Here is a 19,910-nt window from a genome sequence, read left to right as displayed (position 1 = left end):
GCCACAATAGGGACACAGATCAGTGCCGCGTGAAAGTCAAGGAGCTCAGACAAGCCTATCAAAAAGCAAAGGAGGCAAACGGTCGCTCCGGGTCAGAGCCGCGGACATGCCGCTTCTACGCTGAGCTAAATGCATTTCTAGGGGGGGCCGCCACCACTACCCCACCTCTGACTGTGGATTCCGAGCTGGGGATAATCTCATCAGGTACACCTGATGATTCCGTGGAAGGGGAAGAGGAGGAGGAGGAGGAGGACGAGCTGGCAGAGAGCACCCAGCTCTCCGTTCTCCCCAACAGCCAGGAACTGTTTCTCACCCTGACTGAAGTACCCTCCCAAGCCTCCCAAGCCAGCACCCAAGACCATGACCCCATGGAAGGGACCTCAGGTGAGTTTACCTTTTAAAATAGAAAACATGGTTTAAAAGCAAGCATTTTTAATGATTAATTTGCCCTGAGCACTTGGGATGCATTCGCAGCCAGTACAGCTACTGGAAAAGTCTGTTAACATGTCTGGGGATGGAGCGGAAATCCTCCAGGGACATCTCCATGAAGCTCTCCTGGAGGTACTCCAAAAGCCTTGCCACAAGGTTTCTGGGCAGTGCAGCCTTATTCCGTCCTCCATGGTAGGACACTTGACCACGCCATGCTAGTAGCAAGTAATCTGGTATCATTGCCTGACAGAGCCTGGCAGCGTATGGTCCCGGTGTTTGCTGGCATTCAAGCAACATCCGTTCTTTATCTTGCTGTGTAATCCTCAGGAGAGTGATATCGCTTAGGGTAACCTGGTTGAAATAAGGGAATTTAATTAAGGGGACTGAGGTGGCCGTTCCTACTGGGCTGTTTGCCTGTGGCTGAAAAGAAATCCTTCCCTGCATTTAGCCAAGTGCAAGGGGGGGGGGGAGGATTGGCCCAGAGCTTTTCGCGTTTTGCTAGCAGGGATCTTCCCTGATACCAGCCAGGCGGTGGGGGGAGGGAGAAAGCACTCATCCCAGAGAATTCATGGCGGGTGGGGGGGGGGGGTGTTAGTTTGGTTCCTGCAGGGATCTTCCCTGATACCAGCCACGCGGTGGGGGGAGGGAGAAAGCACTCATCCCAGAGAATTCATGGCGGGTGGGGGGGGGGGTGTTAGTTTGGTTCCTGCAGGGATCTTCCCTGATACCAGCCACGCGGTGGGGGGAGGGAGAAAGCACTCATCCCAGAGAATTCATGGCGGGTGGGGGGGGGGGTTGTTAGTTTGGTTCCTGCAGGGATCTTCCCTGATACCAGCCACGCGGTGGGGGGAGGGAGAAAGCACTCATCCCAGAGAATTCATGGCGGGTGGGGGGGGGTGTGTTAGTTTGGTTCCTGCAGGGATCTTCCCTGATACCAGCCACGCGGTGGGGGGAGGGAGAAAGCACTCATCCCAGAGAATTCATGGCGGGTGGGGGGGGGGGTTGTTAGTTTGGTTCCTGCAGGGATCTTCCCTGATACCAGCCACGCGGTGGGGGGAGGGAGAAAGCACTCATCCCAGAGAATTCATGGCGGGTGGGGGGGGGGTGTTAGTTTGGTTCCTGCAGGGATCTTCCCTGATACCAGCCACGCGGTGGGGGGAGGGAGAAAGCACTCATCCCAGAGAATTCATGGCGGGTGGGGGGGGGGTGTTAGTTTGGTTCCTGCAGGGATCTTCCCTGATACCAGCCACGCGGTGGGGGGAGGGAGAAAGCACTCATCCCAGAGAATTCATGGCGGGTGGGGGGGGGGTGTTAGTTTGGTTCCTGCAGGGATCTTCCCTGATACCAGCCACGCGGTGGGGGGAGGGAGAAAGCACTCATCCCAGAGAATTGGATGGGGGGGGGGTGTTAACCTTCAGCAGCAGAAAACAAGCTAACAGGAAAACTGCAGCACAACGGGCTTTGCTTGGTATGTGGGAAAGCAGGGCGCAGAAGCCTAAAGACAGTGGCTTACCATGGCAGCATGCAAGGTGAATTCTGTTGCCCCGACCTGCGTCTGTGATCTCTAGCAGCAAAGCCACAGGCACTCAATATTAAGAGGCAAAATGCGACCTTGCACAGAAATCACATGTGCTATGTAATGTGAATAGTATACACCGTGAAAGAGTATAAGCATTGTTCTGAAAAATGTATCTTTTAAAAAAATTCTCTCCTTTTTTCACTCCCTCCAGCAGGTGCAAATGTTTCAAGCCTCCCTCCTCCTTCCCGAAGGCTATCCCAGATAAGGCGTCGTAAGAAAAAGACGAGAGAAGAGATGTTTTCCGAAATCATGCAATCCACCAGGAATGAAAGAGCTCATCTGAATGAGTGGAAGGAGACGGTTTGCAAGTATAGGAAAGAAGCCAGTGACCGTGAGGACAGGAGGGACCAACGTGAGGACATGAGGGACCAACGTGAGGACATGAGGGACCAACGTGAGGACAGAAGGGACCAACGTGAGGAGAGGAGAGACGCTCGAGATGAGAGGTGGCGGCAGGAAGATCAGAGGAGTCGGGAAGCAACGCTGGGGCTGCTGCGTGAGCAAACAGACATGCTCCGGCGTCTGGTGGAGCTTCAGGAATGGCTGCTGGAGAACCGAGTGCCGCTACAGCCCCTGTATAACCCCCCTACCTCCTCACCATGTCCCATAGCCTCCACACCCAGACGTGTAAGAACACGGGGGGGGAGGCTCCGTACACCCTCCCATTCCACCCCAGTGGACAGCCCAAGCAAAAGGCTGCCATTTTTTTAACCTTTTTTTACTGGGCTTTTCCTTCCCACAGATCCTCCTCCCAAACCCCACTCAGGTTCTGTGCCGCTACAGCCCCTGTATAACCCCCCTACCTCCTCACCATGTTCCATAGCCTCCACACCCAGATGTGTAAGAACACGGGGGGGGAGGCTCCGTACACCCTCCCATTCCACCCCAGTGGACAGCCCAAGCAAAAGGCTGCCATTTTCTTAACCTTTTTTTACTGGGCTTTTCCTTCCCGCTGATCCTCCTCCCAAACCCCACTCAGGTTCTCTCCCTCTTTTTATAATCAATTAATAAAGAATAAATGATTTTTAAACAATGGTGACTTTATTTCCTTTGAAAGCAAGCTGGGGGAAGGGGGAGGGTGGGTTCCTTACAGAGAATGAGTCAATAAAGGGGGCGGGTTTTCAGGAAGGATAAACAAACATAAATTTCACACTGTAGCCTGGCCAGTCATGAAACTGGTTTTCAAAGCTTCCCTAATGCGCAGCGCTTCATCGTGTGCTCTTCTAATCGCCCTGGTGTCTGGCTGCGAGTAATCAGCAGCCAGGCGATTTGCCTCAGCCTCCCACCCTGCCATAAAGGTCTCCCCCTTGCTCTCACAGAGATTGTGAAGCACACAGCAAGCAGTAATAACAATGGGGATATTGGTTTGGCTGAGGTCTGAGCGAGTCAATAAGGATCGCCAGCGACCTTTTAAACGGCCAAATGCACATTCTACCACCATTCTGCACTTGCTCAGCCTGTAGTTGAACAACTCCTGACTCCTGTCCAGGCTGCCTGTGTATGGCTTCATGAGCCATGGCATTAAGGGGTAGGCTGGGTCCCCAAGAATAACAATTGGCATTTCAACATCCCCCACGGTTATTTTCTGGTCCGGAAAGTAAGTCCCTTGCTGCAGCCGTTTAAACAGATTGGTGTTCCTGAAGACGCGAGCGTCATGAACCCTTCCCGGCCAGCCCACATGGATGTTGGTGAAACGTCCCTTGTGATCCACAAGTGCTTGCAGCACCATTGAGAAGTACCCCTTGCGGTTTATGTACTGGGTACCCTGGTGCTCCGGTGCCAAGATAGGAATATGGGTTCCATCTATTGCCCCACCACAGTTAGGGAATCCCATTGCAGCAAAGCCATCCACTATGACCTGCACATTTCCCAGAGTCACTACCTTTCGTAGCAGCACCTCCGTGATTGCTTTGGCTACTTGCATCACAGCAGCCCCCACAGTAGATTTGCCCACTCCAAATTGATTCCCGACTGACCGGTAGCTGTCTGGCGTTGCAAGCTTCCACAGGGCTATCGCCACTCGCTTCTCAACTGTGAGGGCTGCTCTCATCTTGGTATTCTGGCGCTTCAGGGCAGGGGAAAGCAAGTCACAAAGTTCCATGAAAGTGCCCTTACGCATGCGAAAGTTTCTCAGCCACTGGGAATCGTCCCACACCTGCAACACTATGCGGTCCCACCAGTCTGTGCTTGTTTCCCGGGCCCAGAATCGGCGTTCAAAGCCTATAACCTGGCCCATTAACATCATAATCTCCAAAGCACCGGGGCCCGCGGTCTCAGAGAATTCTGTGTCCGTGTCCATGTCCTCATCACGCTGGTCGCTGCGCTGCAATCGCCGCCTCCTCCTCCTCCTCGCCTCTTTTTTCTGGTCCTGTGTAAGCATAAACTCCACGAGAAAGCGCGAGGTGTTTACAATGTTCAAGACTGCGTTCTGGAGCACAACGGGATCCATGCTTGATGCAGAATGGAGTCTGCAGAGTTCACTCAGGAAAAAAGGCGCGAAATGGTTGTCTGCCGTTGCTTTCAGGGAGGGAGGGGGAGGCTGTACCCAGAACTACCTGCGACAATGTTTTTTGCCCCATCATGCACTGGGGTCTCAACCCAGAATTCCAAGGGGGGTGGAGACTGCGGGAACTATGGGATAGCTATGTAAAAGCTACCCACAATGCAACGCTCTGGAAATCGATGCTACTATGGTAGCTTGGACGCAAACCACCGAATTAATGGTGCCTAGTGTGGCCGAATACATTCGAATTTATAAAATCGGTTTCCTAAATTCGAATTATATAAATTCGAATTAATCCTGTAGTGTAGACATACCCCTTAGTCTGGCTGCGGGTGACCATTCCCACCCTTTTCGCTAGCTTCACATGGTTGGCCAAGTCTTCCCCCAGCAGCATGGGGATGGGATAATTATCATAGACTGCAAAAGTCCACATTCCTGACCAGCCCTTGTACTGGACAGGCAACTTGGCTGTAAGCAAGTTTAAAGAGTTTGACATAAAGGGTTGAATTGTCACCGGAGCCTCTGGGTTGATGAATTTGGGGTCCGCTAGGAATTGTGCCTCCTGCACTCTGAATTTTAGGGTACAGATGTGGGGACCTGCTCCCTCTACCCATTTTGTGTCGATTTTCCCCGCCTCTCTAGCGGCCTGGGACTGCTCATATTGATCAGTGTAAGAAGCAAGACTTTCGGCTGAGTCTATTTTCTTATCCCATAACCACTGTTTTATATTATCCTTGGTCGTATTCAGGAATTGTTCCAGAGTCATCAAATCAACCATTCCTTCAAAGGTAGCTACACCCCTGCCGTTGGCCCATTTCTCTAACAGATCCATTATCTGGTGTACATAAGCCACATTACTTAGTCCAGGCCCTCTCTGAAGGGCTCTAAATTTGACTCTGTAAGTGTCAGGTGTAACTTGAAATTATTTCAAAACCAAATCCTTAAATTTACCATAGTCAGAAGCCTCCCCAATAGGCATCTTGTTGAATACGTCCAGCGCTCTTCCTGTCAATTTTGCTACCAATGTGGTCATCTTTTGATCTTCAGGAATGGCATGGAGAGTGCACAGTCTCTCAAAGGTGAGGAAATATTCAGCAATATCACTGGATTCATTATACCGTGGATAGTCGCTCCCATCTGTGGATTTTGGGTAGAGGATGGTTAGGATTATTTGGTGGATTCGGCTGAATCTTTGCTAACTCCAGTGCATGCTTTTGGGCCTCCCTCTGGATCTCCATCCCTTTTTCTTTCTCCTCCATAGCTCTCTTGTGGGCATCCTCTTTGGCTTTCTCTTCTCTTTCAGTAGCTGCTTTCTCGAGTTCTTTTAATTCGAGCAGTCTCTTATGATTCTTTTCATTTTCTTCTGCTGCAAGTCTGGCCAGCTCTAGTTTATTAGCGGCATCACTGGTACTCATTTTCCTACTTTGTTGTGCTGGGTCACACCCCCTCTGCAATTCACTGAAACTGGGATGCCTCAGCTCAGGGCTGCTTAGTTAACAGAGACTTTCACAGCATTCAGTGTTCAGCCTTTCTGGTCTACCCTAGCTATCCCCGAGAGGTAGGAAAAAACAGCTTGTAAATTCCTTTGTTACTGTAACTTGACCCCTCAGAGTAAGAAAGAAACAAGGAAAACTGGTTTTGTGACTTTTTTTTTGCAAAATGTTAATTACTCGCCAGCTGTTCACAGCTGGAAACTTTCCTCTAACAAGAGCCCTTGTTAGAAAACTTAACACCTTTGCCTTCAGGCAAAGAGCTATAAAGATCTGTTTCTCCTTGCAGCTCGGAGAAGAGAAGGGGAAAAATCTACTGGCTTTTGGTTCAGTTGAATCCCATCTCACTGCCTACCATGTCATGGTGCCTCCCGCACTCTGAACTTTAGGGTACAGATGTGGGGATCTGCATGAGATAACCCCCTAAGTTTGTTTACCAGCTTAGGTCTAAGCTGCCACCACCAAATGATTTAAACAATAAACAAGGAAAGGACCATTTGGAGTTCCTTTTCCCCCAAAATATCTCCCCAGTCTTTATCCCCCTTTTTCTGGCAGGATTGGGAATGATTTACCTCCCACCAATTCCTGGTGAGCCCAGATCCAAAAAACCCTTGGATCTTAAAACAAGGAAAAATCGATCAGGTTCTTAAAAGAAGACTTTTAATTAAAGAAAAAGGGTGAAAGGAATACCTCTGTGAGATTAGCATGCAAGCTACTCTCACAGACAACAGATTCAAAACACAGAGGATGTCCCTCTGCGCAAAACCTTAGTTACACAAAGAAACCCAATTTGATTCTCCCTCTATGCAAAAAGAAGTCACAAAAGAAAATAAACATAATCTAATACATTCCTTCTCTAAACACTTACTACTTTTAAGAAATGTTAAATGGCTGATTTCTGGATCCTTCACTCCGGCACAAACTTTTCTGAACAGACAAAGACTGATTTCTCTCCTCCCTCTTTTAAAATATCTATCTTCTCATTGGTTCCTCTGGTCAGGTGTCAGCTAGGCTATGTGAGCTTCTTAACCCTTTAGAGGTAAAAGAGGAATTAACCCTTAACTGTCTGTTTATGACACCCCTCAATAAGAGCATGGTGAGCACGGTTCTGCTGCTCTTTACCCATACAATAAGGATAACAACATTTGTTACCCCTGCATTTGAATACTAGAGTGATTCATAACCCCAAATCAGCCAAAATTGATCATTTTGGCAAAGCAGCGCCATTTACTGCACACCTAGGCAGAGCAGGCATGTTTATGTAAACACAGTCTGCACCTGAAGTCTTTTCTTCCAGCTGATCACTAGATGTCAGGGGAGAGCTCATTCAGACCCTGCTTACACATGTGGCTCTGTGGTGGTGATAACTTGAGCTGCTTGAAGAATTAGGTTGTTTCTCTTTTCAGTACAGCCCTGGTTTGGGCACATTGCAGGCTCTCTTTCCTTCCCCCCTCCATCCAACTATTTAAGATCTAATCTTCATTCCATCATCTTTCCAACTCTCTCCACAAATACTCATGCCTAGAACTTTCATATTCCTTGCTTCTCCTGGGCTTGTATACATCTGTCCCAGCTGGCATTTGAGTTTGGGGAAGGTGTGGGTATGTGTATATTGGAGGAGAGGTGTGGAATCAAACTACATCAATGGTTTTCAATATTTTTTCATTTGTGAACCCCTAAAAATGTCAAATGGAGGTGTGGACCCCTTTTGAAATCTTAGACATAGTCTGTGGATGACAGGTTGAAAACCACTGGACCACATATTAAGTCTCGGATCTTGTAGTGGGTTGTCCACCACATGACTTACCAGGGAATCCGAGACTTGAATGACCCCTGATGGCAGAAATACATTTGAAGATGTGAACTTTTAGATAAACTAAAGGAGTCTGTATTTGAGACTGTGTACTTGGCACTTTCAGGAGCAACATAAGCAATCTGATATGTAAGGAAACCAGTTCTACATGGAAACCATGTATAATATAATGTCTCTTCTGTTATTAGTACGGAATGTCCAGAGAACTATTCCTGCCAGAAAATTGGGGACAATCCTGATTTTGGCTACACAAGCTTTGATCATTTTGGCTGGGCCTTTCTCTCTGTTTTCCGTCTGATGACACAAGATAACTGGGAGCGTCTATATCGACAGGTAGGTACTTTAGTTGTTAAAATGATAATTAAGCAAGCCAGTTATTCAGTCTAGTATGATGTCTATGCTAAAAATGTTGTAATACACCATTTTATTTTTTAACGTGTGTAGTCACATTTATTTAAAAAAACATTTTAAGTACTAGGGAAGTGCAGACCAAAACATTATCAGAACTGGTTCAGCCCAGGGCAATGTTCTAAGCCTTTGTCTAGACTTGCACACCTCCTCAGGTAGTTGTCTGTGTATTGCTAGTGCATGTACCCCATACCTGCGCCAAGTATCCATATACATTGTCCACGTATCCGACATTCATACTGCCATTTCAGGAATGGTGTCTTTGAGTTATATGCATCACAGGAGACACTCCAGGAACTGCCTTACTGTGTGTTGCTGGTACTATCCGCTGCCTTCAAGCATTTGGTGATGGCACCTCCTGCTTCACAAATCCTTTCTGTCAAATTGGGTAGAAAACCTGGAGCAAGTCCAAGATGATGTGATTCTGCTTCAGCTACTTCTTGCAAAACAACTGTTCATGTGGGGAAGTACTCAGTCCACAAGCTAGTGGACAGAATTGGGCCCGAACTTTTTGACACACCAAAGATGGCTGACCAAGAGGGTGAGTGACAATCCACTGTAGTCCCATGGAATAGATGTTGTGACTGCCAGTATTGCCATGGTATGCCCATGGATGGACTGCTCCTTCTGGTCAGAACCAGCATGGTGTGGTGGGATTACATTGTTTGGAAACCTGGGCTGATGACCAGTGTCTTCAGAACTTCCGAATAAGGAAGCAGACCTTCATGGAACTGTGCGAGCTTGCACCAACCCTGCAGTACCAGATCACTCATTTTCAAAAACCCATACTAGTGCTGAAGTGGGTGGCTATTGCCCTTTGGAAGTTTAGGGTTGGGAGTTCTGCTGTTCTGGTGGTGGTTGTATAGGGTTGACAGGAAATCAAAACATTTATCCACAGGTAGTTGACATAATCCAACTACCAGATATTATAACTGGATTTCAGAAGATGGGGTTTCCGAACTGTGCAGGTGCGATTGACAGCACCCACATCTTCATACTTTGCCCAGCGAAGGGGGCAAGTAAATATGTAAACCGAAAATGTTACTATTCACTCATTCTGCAAGGTTTAGTAGACCACAGGGGGCAGTTCATGAATGCCAATGCTAGACACACAGGAAAGGTTCATGACTCCAGGGTACTCAGGAGATCAGGATTGTACTGCAGGGGGTTGTAGTGGGGTGGCTGCCCCACTCCTGGAGAACGGGTTAAAAGCAGCTAAGCTAGGCTGGTTGAGGAGACACAGCCACAGCTGTGGCCATGCCCAGTCAGGGCCTAGCTGACCCTGATAAGAGGGCTGTGGGCCAGGAGCTGAGAAGTCTCACTCTAGCCCTGGAGTGGGAAGAGCTAGATGCCTGGGAGGACGGTACCTGAACTGGAGCAGTGCTGTGGAATAGGGCAAGGGAGCTGGGGAGCTCCAGCCTAGTAAACCCTCAGGCTGCAGGCTGTGATGAAGGCCTATGAAAAGGTACTGGGGCTGCAGCCTGGGGAGAGGCAAAGGCAGCAGGTCCTAATCCCTTGCCAATGATGAGTGGCCATTACAGACTGCAGTCTGCCCCAGTGAGCGGGGGCTAGATGATGACTGGCAGTAGCCACTGAGGCAAGGTGGTATTAGAGGGTCAGGGGTTCCCTTGGGAGGGGAGACCCAGTGTGAGGGGGTACTGCTGGGGCAGAACCCCAGGGCAAAGGGCACCAGGGTCTGGGAGGGACATGGGGCCTGAGGCAGGCGAGCCACCGGCCAGCAGAGGGCGCTCCGAAGCTGGAAAAGAGCTAATTCCCAAGATGACCAGCAGGAGGTGCCGTACCGGTGAGTCTCGACCTCGCTACAGGGGTAAGAAGGGACTATTTCCCAGAAACTATGTGGTTCTCTACAGTATTCCTGTGCCAACTGTTATTTTGGGGGACCCTGTATACCCGCTCCTAACTTGGATCATGAAGCCATACCCAAGATCAATGACCCAGCCAAAAGGGAATTTACCTACAGACTGATTAGCTGCAGCATGGTTGTTGAGTGTGGGTTTGGGTGACTGAAAGCTCATTGGCTATGCCTGCATATCCATCTGAATGACAATGTGGCCAATATGGTTCACGTAATCATGACATACTGTGTCCTTCACAACGTATGTGAGGGTAAAGGGGAATACTTCCATACAGAGTGGTCATAGGACGGAACAGGTTTCCAAAGCTTGTACAGGCAGCCACCCTCATGCCCACAGTTCCTGGTTCCGCTGTAAGGGTTTTCGGGTGTTAGCGGAGTGTGTTGTGCTGGGAGTCAAGCAGGCTGCTCCCGGTCAGTCGGGGGGAGGAAGGGTTGGATCCTCCACCTCAGCAGCAATCTGAGCAGCAGCTGGAGGAGGAGTAGCAGGAGGAGGACATGGTGCCAGTTCCCAGAGAGGAGCCTCAGCCATAGTGGCAGTCAGACCCCGAGTTCGTTCTGCCACTAGCTGAATGACTGATTGCATCTGGGCATGATTCTGTTCCCTTTTGGCAATCTCCCATTCCTTCTGGGTGGACTGCTGTTCCCTGTGGCATGTGGATTCCTGCTGCAGAAACAGGTTCATTAGTGCCTCCTCCTGCCGAAGAGCCTGATCCTCCTGTGCCCTGAGGAACTCAACCTGCCCCTGGTTCCTTCTGTGTATGCCAATAAGCAGGTTCTCTGGGGTCCTTCTGCATCTCCCTCTGCTGTCTTTGGGTGCTGCTCCTTCTTTCGTGCAGGAATGGTTTCCCTCTCGGCAGTGGAGGGTCCTGCTAATTCAAACACAAAGTAACATCATACATCTATCTTCCCTTGAAGGAAGCTAAGAAATCCCCCCATGTAATTGTGCTGCTGAAGTCCACAATGTTGATACCTTTTAGCAATTCAGGAATGTGACTGTTACGCTCTCCTTCATTCTCAGACAACTTTTGCAGCCTCCAAGGAAGGAGCATAGGCTAATAATGGTAAGACACCTGTAGTAACATTTTAAAAAATTACAATGCTTCCAGGGGCTATGTTACCAGTTACTTTTTTCTTCTTTAAAGGCTGATCACCATTTGGAGAACATAGCAGTTTTCAAGGTATGAATGGAAAAGAGAGGTGGTTTTCCAGTCCTGTGGAGGAGATCTGGCCATCTATACCAGAGAGATGTTACTGCTAATGGATACATCTCTACTTATTGCTGAATGGAGGGGTGAGGTTGGCTATGAAGTTGAACCAAGCACAGTTACGCAGCCTTTAAATCTGAAGAACCAGCTTAAATTTCAGCTAAACCAAACATTTGCTGAAATATGCTTACAGAACTGGAAGGCAATTCAAGAGGAAGGCATGGAAGAGGAAAAATGACCCAGTAAGAATGGCTAACCGCCCCCTGCATCACCAGAAAATCCAGCTCCTGTGTGCAGTGAACAGCAGTGATAAGGACAGGGAAAAGAAAGAGTTACACCACATTTTTATTTTGTTCCCTGAACTTTCCAATGAACACCACAAGCCACTCGCCTCTCCACTGCTAAGGGACCTGACATTGTGTCTGTACAACCACCAGAGTGGACCCTTCACCCGCTCCCACTTTCCCCAGCTTTTGCAGAGTGGCTTGGAGTGGGGAGAGGACAGACACCAGGGAGTGGGAATAGTACAAAATATTTTTAATTTTCACAGGGAGAAAGGACTGCGGGAATGTTCCTTGGATCATCTTTTTCTTCCCAGATATAAGCGGACCTGCACCTAACCCTTCCACCACCACCACCACCACCACCCCCGCCTTCCATGTGGCTCCTGTTCATAGGGGAATGGGAAAACAAGGGAGTGGGATGGGAGTAAGGGGGATGGAACTTTGAACAATTGTGCTTTCTACAGCTGTCCTATCCCCAACCAGTCCCTCTTCAAATCCACCTCCCTCCCTCCCTCTCCCCTGGTCTGCATGACCCTGTAACTATTGTTGCCAGTGTGCTGGCTGAGAAATATGTATGCACAGGGCACAATGACAGTGCATTAATAATCTTTGTTATATCTTCCACTAGATGTGCAACAGTGGTTCATGGGAGTTCAATAAAATTTTAATGTCTCTTGTTTGAGGTGGCGTGGAGCAGGGGCAGGGTGTCAGTAATGGGGCACCAGAGCAAAAGGGGATATTGGTGGGAAGAGTGTTGGGGAGTCCATTGTAAAACTTACGAGCCTCTGGTTCCTGCCCTGGCTCTGGGTCCTCCCCAGGTTCCTCAGGGTGGCTTGCTCAACTAGCTCCTCCAGACAGAAGTGCAGAATCATATGCTCCTCTTCCTCTAGGTCTCCCAGAGCTTCCTTCACAGTCCCAGCTGCCTTATCAGTGTACTGTCGTCTGACAAGGCCAGCAGGTTTGAGGAGGTTGTCATGAGCCACTTCATGCTCTGTACTGGGAGCTCTGGAGAGCACCTGGTCCAGCTCATTGCAGAACGGGCTTATAGGACAGTCCTTACCTAAGTGGCTGTTCAAGTCCTTTACCCTTCAGTACAGGAGCCTCAGGTGCTTCATATGTTCCCATCACTTGTCCAGAGTCTGGTGAATGCCTGCCTCCTCCATCTCCATGGAATCTTCTGGTACCCATGAATGTTCCTGCCACTCCAGGTCCAGTCATGGAGGATAGTGTATTCTGACCATACGTTGATCAGCACCCTTGTGTGCCTGGCAGACCAAGTGGCTGCTTTTGGAACATGATCAATGTTCACCTGTACTGATCAAGAGTGCACTGGAAAACTCTTATAAAGTGGTCAGTGCAGCTCGCTACTACCTCTGGCAACAGGGGGCCAGGGACCTTTATACAATGGGTAAGGATCAGGCTAAAAAGGGTTCAGTGCACTGTGAGAATGGGCAACTGAAACTTGGGACTTGGTACATGCCTCTTGTTCCCGTCCACACTACACTGTAGCACTTGTATGGGGCTAAGCCACATTAGAGGCTTGTGCATACCCAAACCCCTCATGAGTGCTAGCTTTCATTCACTGTACTCTCCTTCGGACATGTGCTTCAGGGGTTGAGATGTGGACAATCGGGGAGGGGGTTATGGCACAACAACTCCAGATGACTGGAGCATAGATTTTTTTTAAAAAGGCTTCAGAGGTGATCCTGGCAGTTATAGGCCAGCAAGCCTAACGTCAGTACATGGAAAATTGTTTGAAACTATAGTAAAGAACAGAATTATCAGATACACAGATGAACACGATTGTTGGGGAAGAGACAACATGGTTTTTGTAAAGGGAAATCATGCCTCACCAATCTACTAGAATTCTTTGAGGTGGATCAACAAGTATGTGGACAAGGGGGATCCAGTGGATATAATGTACTTAGATTTTCAGAAAGCCTTTGACAAGGTCCCTCACCAAAGGCTCTTAAGCAAAGTAAGCTGTCATGGGATAAGAGGAAAGGCCCTCTCATGGAGATAGGGAAAAAAGGATAGGAATAAATGGTCAGTTCTTCTTCGAGTGCTTGCTCATATCGATTCCAATTAGGTGTGCGCGCGCCGCGTGCACGATCGTCGGAGAATTTTCTACCCTAGCAACACCCGGTGGGTCGGCTGTGGAGCCCCCTGGAGTGGCGCCTTCATGGCGCTGGATATATACCCCAGCCGACCCAGCGCCCCCTCAGTTCCTTCTTACCGCCCCTGACGGTCGTTGGAACTGTGGAGCGCGGCATAGCTGTTCTCCACTCTCCCTAGCTTACTCTTCAATTCTTGTAGATAGTTCTAGTTATAGTTGTTTTTACTCTTTAGATAGTTATTCATTTTAGTTTTGCGATAATTTTATATAGTTAGCAGGGGGTTAAGGGGGTTGTTCTCCCCCCTTTTTCCCCCGGCGCATAGCCGGGCTCATGCCCAAGGCTCCTGGCTTTAAGCCGTGCGCGTCCTGCGCTAAGCCTATGCCGACGAGTGACCCGCACAACTCCTGTCTGAAGTGCCTCGGAGAATCCCATCAGGCAGATAAGTGTCAGATCTGTAAGGCCTTCAAACCAAGAACGAGAAAGGAGCGGGACTTTAGACTTCGGCAGCTCCTAATGGAGGCGGCACTTAGCCCGGATCCTCCCTCGGCGCGCCCAGCCCCGGCGCCGAGCGCCTCGGTGCGCAGCGCCCCGGCGGCCCCCACTGGTACTGCACTGCGAGCTGATTCAGACAAGTCCTCACGGCACCGGCCGCCTTCGGCACCGCACCCGCCACAAGGGACTCGGCACCGGTCCATATCTCCGGGCCACAAGAAAGCCCGTAAGGCGCAGGAGACTGCTGTCCTGAAGACGCCGGCTCCCCCGGTGCCGGGGGTAGAGCCGCGTCCCTCTGTGGACCGACAGAAGCAAGTCCCTGCTGCACCGTCAACTCCGGCGCCGCGGCCGTTGAGTCCGGTGCGCACAGAATCTCCACCTCGGTCGGTGGTGGAGCCCTGTCTCCCTTCCACCCCGGAGACGTTTGCGACGGCCAGGGACCTTATTGCGTTCACGGAGCCGGCACCGCTTCCACCTCCGGCACCGGTGGCTTCCCGCGCACTACAATCCCGGGGCAAGCCTGCCCTGCTGCGCCCGCCGTCTCCGGCCGGGGACTTCCGGCACCGCTCCAGATCTCGGAGCAGGTCCCGACGCCGCTCGCAGTCCCGGCGCCGACTATCACCTCGGCACCGGTCGGACTCGCGGCCAAGGTCTTCTTCCCGGCACCGCTCTACGTCTCGGCACCGTCACGATCATCGGTACCGATCGGACTCCAGACGTAGTTCGCGGCACCGGTATGAGCGTCGTTCGACTTCGAGGGGCCGCTCCCGGTACCACCTCTCGTCGCGGTCGTCGTCCCGCTCAAGGTCCGGATCTCGGCACCGGCAGGGCTACCGGCACCGTTCCCGATCCCGGTACCGCTCACCGGCACCGCGCAGGGACCGATCCCCCTACGACCGGCACCGATCGGCACCGTACCATCCGGAGCCGGTTTCGACACGCTCGGCACCGCCTTGGCCTTCGAAATCGGCATCTCGTTCCTCGGAGCGGGCCTCCAGATCGGCGTACCCTCCTCAGGGGCAGGCGGCTACGTCTGACTTGGGCCATTGGCAGGACGCGGCCGAGGACCCTGTGCAGGGACCTGCGCACTGGTCCTTTTGGACTCCGTGGGCCTACCATCAGGCGCAGGGGGCTCCACCACCATCAGCCTCTCGCTCGGCACGTTCCGAGCCCAGGGCCCCGGAGGCCACCATCTCCCGCCCTCCCCCAGGAGGCATGGAGGCCCCCGTGCCTACACCAACTGAGGCCCCGGACCCAGGGACAGGCGATGCCCAGCTTCATGAACCCCTGGAACAGGACCCGCCATTAGACCCCTTGCCACCGGAGGCATCCTCCTCATCTTCCCCAGATGAGGCGGTGGCGGGCACAACCGCCACGGGTCCGCCCCCTATAGATCTTCGGGCCCACCTGGACCTATTGCGCCGGGTGGCGCGTAATATGGATCTCCAGGCGGAGGAGATCGTAGAGGTACAGGACCCGGTGGTGAGCATCCTCTCCGCTGATGCCCCATCTAGAGTGGCACTACCTCTCATACGCACGATTGAGGCTAATGCCACTTCAATATGGCAAACCCCTGCCTCTATCCCACCCACAGCCAGAGGCGTGGAAAGAAAGTACTTTGTCCCTTCAAAGGATTATGAGTACCTATATACCCACCCCCAACCGTGCTCACTAGTGGTGTCATCTGTGAACGCACGGGAACGCCACGGCCAGCAGGCTGCAGCGCCCAAATCGAAGGACGCTAAGCGCTTCGATTTGTTTGGGCGCAAGGTGTATTCGGCGGGAGGGCTACAACTTAGAGCGGCCAACCTGCAGGCACTCTTGAGCCGCTATAACTTTAATTCCTGGACCTCGATGGGAAAATTTAAAGAACTGGTCCCCCAAGACTCCAGGGAAGAGTTCGGGGCCTTAGTAGAGGAAGGTAAGAAGGTGGCACGTACCTCCTTACAGGCCTCTTTAGACATTGCAGACTCAGCCGCTAGAACACTGGCCTCAGGTATAGCCATGCGGCGAATCTCCTGGCTCCAGGTCTCAGGCTTGCCGCCTGAACTTCAGCAGACTCTACAGGATTTACCCTTTGAGGGCCAGGGCCTGTTCTCCGAGAAGACGGACTCTCGGCTGCAGAGCCTTAAGGACTCGAGGACAATCATGCGCTCCCTGGGGATGCATGTCCCAGGGCCTCAGCGCAGACCCTTTAGGCCCCAGCCTCAAAGGTTCTACCCTCCCCCGCCTCGTCCGAGACAGGACTTTGCCAGAAGGCGGGGTCGAGGTGGCAGGCGAAGGTTGACCGGCCCTCAACCGGCTCAAAACCAGGGGCCGCCTAGGCCACCTTCAGGCCCTAGGCAGAACTTTTGAAGGTGCGGTCGAGGACGGCACCTCAACCAATATCCAGGATCCAACTCCCTCCTTTCGGGATCGCCTCTCCCATTTCCACCATGCTTGGTCCCTTATAACCTCAGACCGCTGGGTCCTTCGCACGGTGGAGAGGGGATACGCTCTCCAATTTTCCTCGTTCCCCCCCTCCCATTCCCCCTCCCCGTCCCTCTTCAGGGACCCTTCTCACGAGCAACTCCTTACACAGGAGGTTTTTGGGCTCCTCTCTATGGGGGCCATAGAGGAGGTTCCGCTAGAGTTAAGGGGCAGGGGGTTTTATTCCCGCTACTTCCTGATCCCCAAGTCAAAAGGGGGTCTGCGACCCATCTTAGACTTGCGCGGACTCAACAAATTCATAGTAAAGTTGAAGTTCCGCATGGTATCATTGGGGACCATTATCCCTTCCCTGGATCCTGGAGATTGGTTCGCCGCCCTCGACATGAAGGACGCATATTTCCACATAGCGATCTATCCGCCTCACAGGCGCTTCCTGCGATTTGTAGTAAACAAGGTGCACTACCAATTTGCAGTCCTTCCCTTCGGCTTGTCCTTGGCTCCCAGGGTGTTCACAAAGTGTGTGGCGGTCGTCGCGGCATACCTTCGTCGACAAGGGATACAGGTGTTCCCGTATTTAGACGACTGGCTGGTACGCGGCCGCACCAGAGACCAAGTTCAAGGTCATGTTCACATAGTGATACAAACTTTCCACGAGCTGGGCATTCTGCTCAACAGAGAGAAGTCCACTCTAGTGCCAACCCAGAGGATAGAATTTATTGGAGCAATCCTAGACTCCAGATGTGCCCGAGCCATTCTACCAGACAACCGCTTTCATACCATCACAAGCGTCATTCAAGGACTCAGGGCATTTCCGATTACCACAATAAAGACATGCTTCGCCCTGTTGGGTCACATGGCCTCGTGCACTTACGTAACCAGGCATGCCAGACTACGGCTTCGCCCACTACAGGCTTGGGTATCATCGGTGTACTGTCCTCACCGGGACAACCTGAACATGGTGGTCACGGTTCCGTGTTCGGTCTTGACCTCCCTCACCTGGTGGTTGGCTCGCACGGCAGTCTGTGCAGGAGTGCCGTTTCACGCCCCACAACCCTCCCTCCACCTGGTCACGGACGCTTCATCTCTAGGATGGGGCGCTCACCTCGGGGAGCACCATACCCAGGGCCTGTGGACCGCGTCCCAACTAGCCCTGCACATCAACGTCCGAGAGCTGATGGCGGTGCGCCTAGCCTGCCAGGCATTCCTCAATCTCCTACAGGGCCGTTGCGTGTTGGTTCTCACCGACAACACCACGGCCATGTTTTACATCAACAAGCAAGGCGGAGCCCACTCATCGCTCCTATGCCAAGAGGCCATTCGCCTGTGGGACTTCTGCATCGCCCACTCGATACATCTCACGGCATCGTTCCTCCCTGGAGTCCAGAATACGCTGGCGGACCGTCTCAGCAGGTCCTTCCAGACGCACAAGTGGTCAATTCGCCCCGACATCATCTATTCCATCTTCCAGAGGTGGGGATTTCCCCAGGTCGACCTGTTTGCGTCTCGAGCCAACAGGAAGTGCCAGGCATTCTGCTCCCTGCAAGGGCGAGCTCTAGGCTCTCTGTCGGACGCCTTCCTTCTATCGTGGAAGGACCACCTGTTCTACGCCTTTCCTCCATTTCCACTGGTCCACAGGGTACTGCTCAAGATCCGCACAGACCATGCACGAGTAATTCTAGTCGCTCCCGCTTGGCCGAGGCAGCACTGGTACACCACACTGTTGGAGCTGTCGGTTCAAGCGCCGATCACGCTCCCCTTGAGTCCGGATCTCGTCTCTCAGGACCACGGCCGACTGTGTCACCCCGACCTGCAATCGCTCCACCTCACAGCGTGGATGCTCCATGGCTGAATCAGACAGAGCGGCAATGCTCGCAGTCCGTCCAGCAGATCCTGCTGGGAAGTAGAAAGCCCTCTACACGGACCACTTACTTAGCAAAGTGGAAACGTTTCTCCTGTTGGTGCGAGCAACGAGCTACGTCCCCCTTGCAGGCGCCTATTCCTCTCATACTTGAATATCTCCTATCCCTAAAACAGCAGGGCTTGGCGATATCTTCAATCAGGGTTCACCTCGCCGCTATTTCGGCGTTCCACCCAGGAGAACTCGCTTCCTCGGTCTTCTCTAACCCGATGGTCGTTAGATTCCTCAAGGGCTTAGACCGACTGTACCCACAGCAACGCCAGCCGGTTCCGACATGGGATCTCAACCTGGTTCTCTCCAAGCTCACAGGGCCTCCGTTCGAGCCATTGGCTACCTGTTCACTCCTGTACCTATCCTGGAAGACAGCCTTCCTTGTAGCCATCACCTCAGCACGGCGCGTTTCTGAACTCAGGGCGCTTACGTCCGAGCCCCCATACACTGTTTTCCATAAGGACAAGGTGCAGCTTCGCCCCCACCCTGCCTTTCTTCCCAAGGTAGTCTCACCTTTTCACGTGAACCAGGATATATTTCTCCCGGTCTTCCATCCTAAGCCGCACGCTACTCGCCAAGACCAGCGTTTGCATTCTTTGGACGTACGCAGGGCCCTGGCTTTCTATATTGACCGTACAAAGCCGTTTAGGAAGACGATACAACTCTTCGTTGCAGTGGCCGACCGGATGAAAGGCTCACCGGTCTCCTCACAGTGCCTGTCCTCTTGGATCACGTCCTGTATTCGTGCTTGCTACGACCTGGCCGGTGTCCCGACGCCGCGCCTCACCGCTCACTCCACGAGGGCCCAGGCCTCCTCGACTGCCTTCCTGGCTCAAGTCCCGATCCAGGACATTTGTAGAGCTGCAGTTTGGTCGTCAGTCCACACATTCGCCGCTCACTATGCGCTGGTGCAGCAATCCAGAGACGATGCTGCATTCGGGTCAGCAGTTTTGCACACAGCAATGTCTCACTCCGACCCCACCACCTAGGTAAGGCTTGGGAGTCACCTAATTGGAATCGATATGAGCAAGCACTCGAAGAAGAAAAGACGGTTACTCACCGTTGTAACTGTTGTTCTTCGAGATGTGTTGCTCATATCTATTCCAAACCCACCCCCCTTCCCCACTGTCGGAGTAGCCGGCAAGAAGGAACTGAGGGGGCGCTGGGTCGGCTGGGGTATATATCCAGCGCCATGAAGGCGCCACTCCAGGGGGCTCCACAGCCGACCCACCGGGTGTTACTAGGGTAGAAAATTCTCCGACGATCGTGCACGCGGCGCCCGCACACCTAATTGGAATGGATATGAGCAACACATCTCGAAGAACAACAGTTACAACGGTGAGTAACCGTCTTTTTTCAGAATGGAGAGAGGTTA

At 51.9% G+C, this 19,910-nt stretch overlaps 1 protein-coding gene across 1 annotated transcript in view; it reads left to right on the top strand.

Annotated features, from left to right (window-relative positions):
* LOC135873866 (sodium channel protein type 5 subunit alpha-like) overlaps nt 1-19,910 on the top strand; it is a 160,352-nt gene that overhangs the window by 43,354 nt on the left and 97,088 nt on the right. Inside the window, 1 exon segment of the mRNA XM_065398477.1 lies at nt 8,003-8,147. Coding sequence (XP_065254549.1) covers nt 8,003-8,147 — 145 coding nt within the window.

The sequence above is a fragment of the Emys orbicularis genome, chromosome 2 (genome assembly GCF_028017835.1).
Source record: "Emys orbicularis isolate rEmyOrb1 chromosome 2, rEmyOrb1.hap1, whole genome shotgun sequence".
Taxonomy (NCBI): domain Eukaryota; kingdom Metazoa; phylum Chordata; order Testudines; family Emydidae; genus Emys; species Emys orbicularis.
This window is presented reverse-complemented; position numbering and strand designations above follow the sequence as displayed.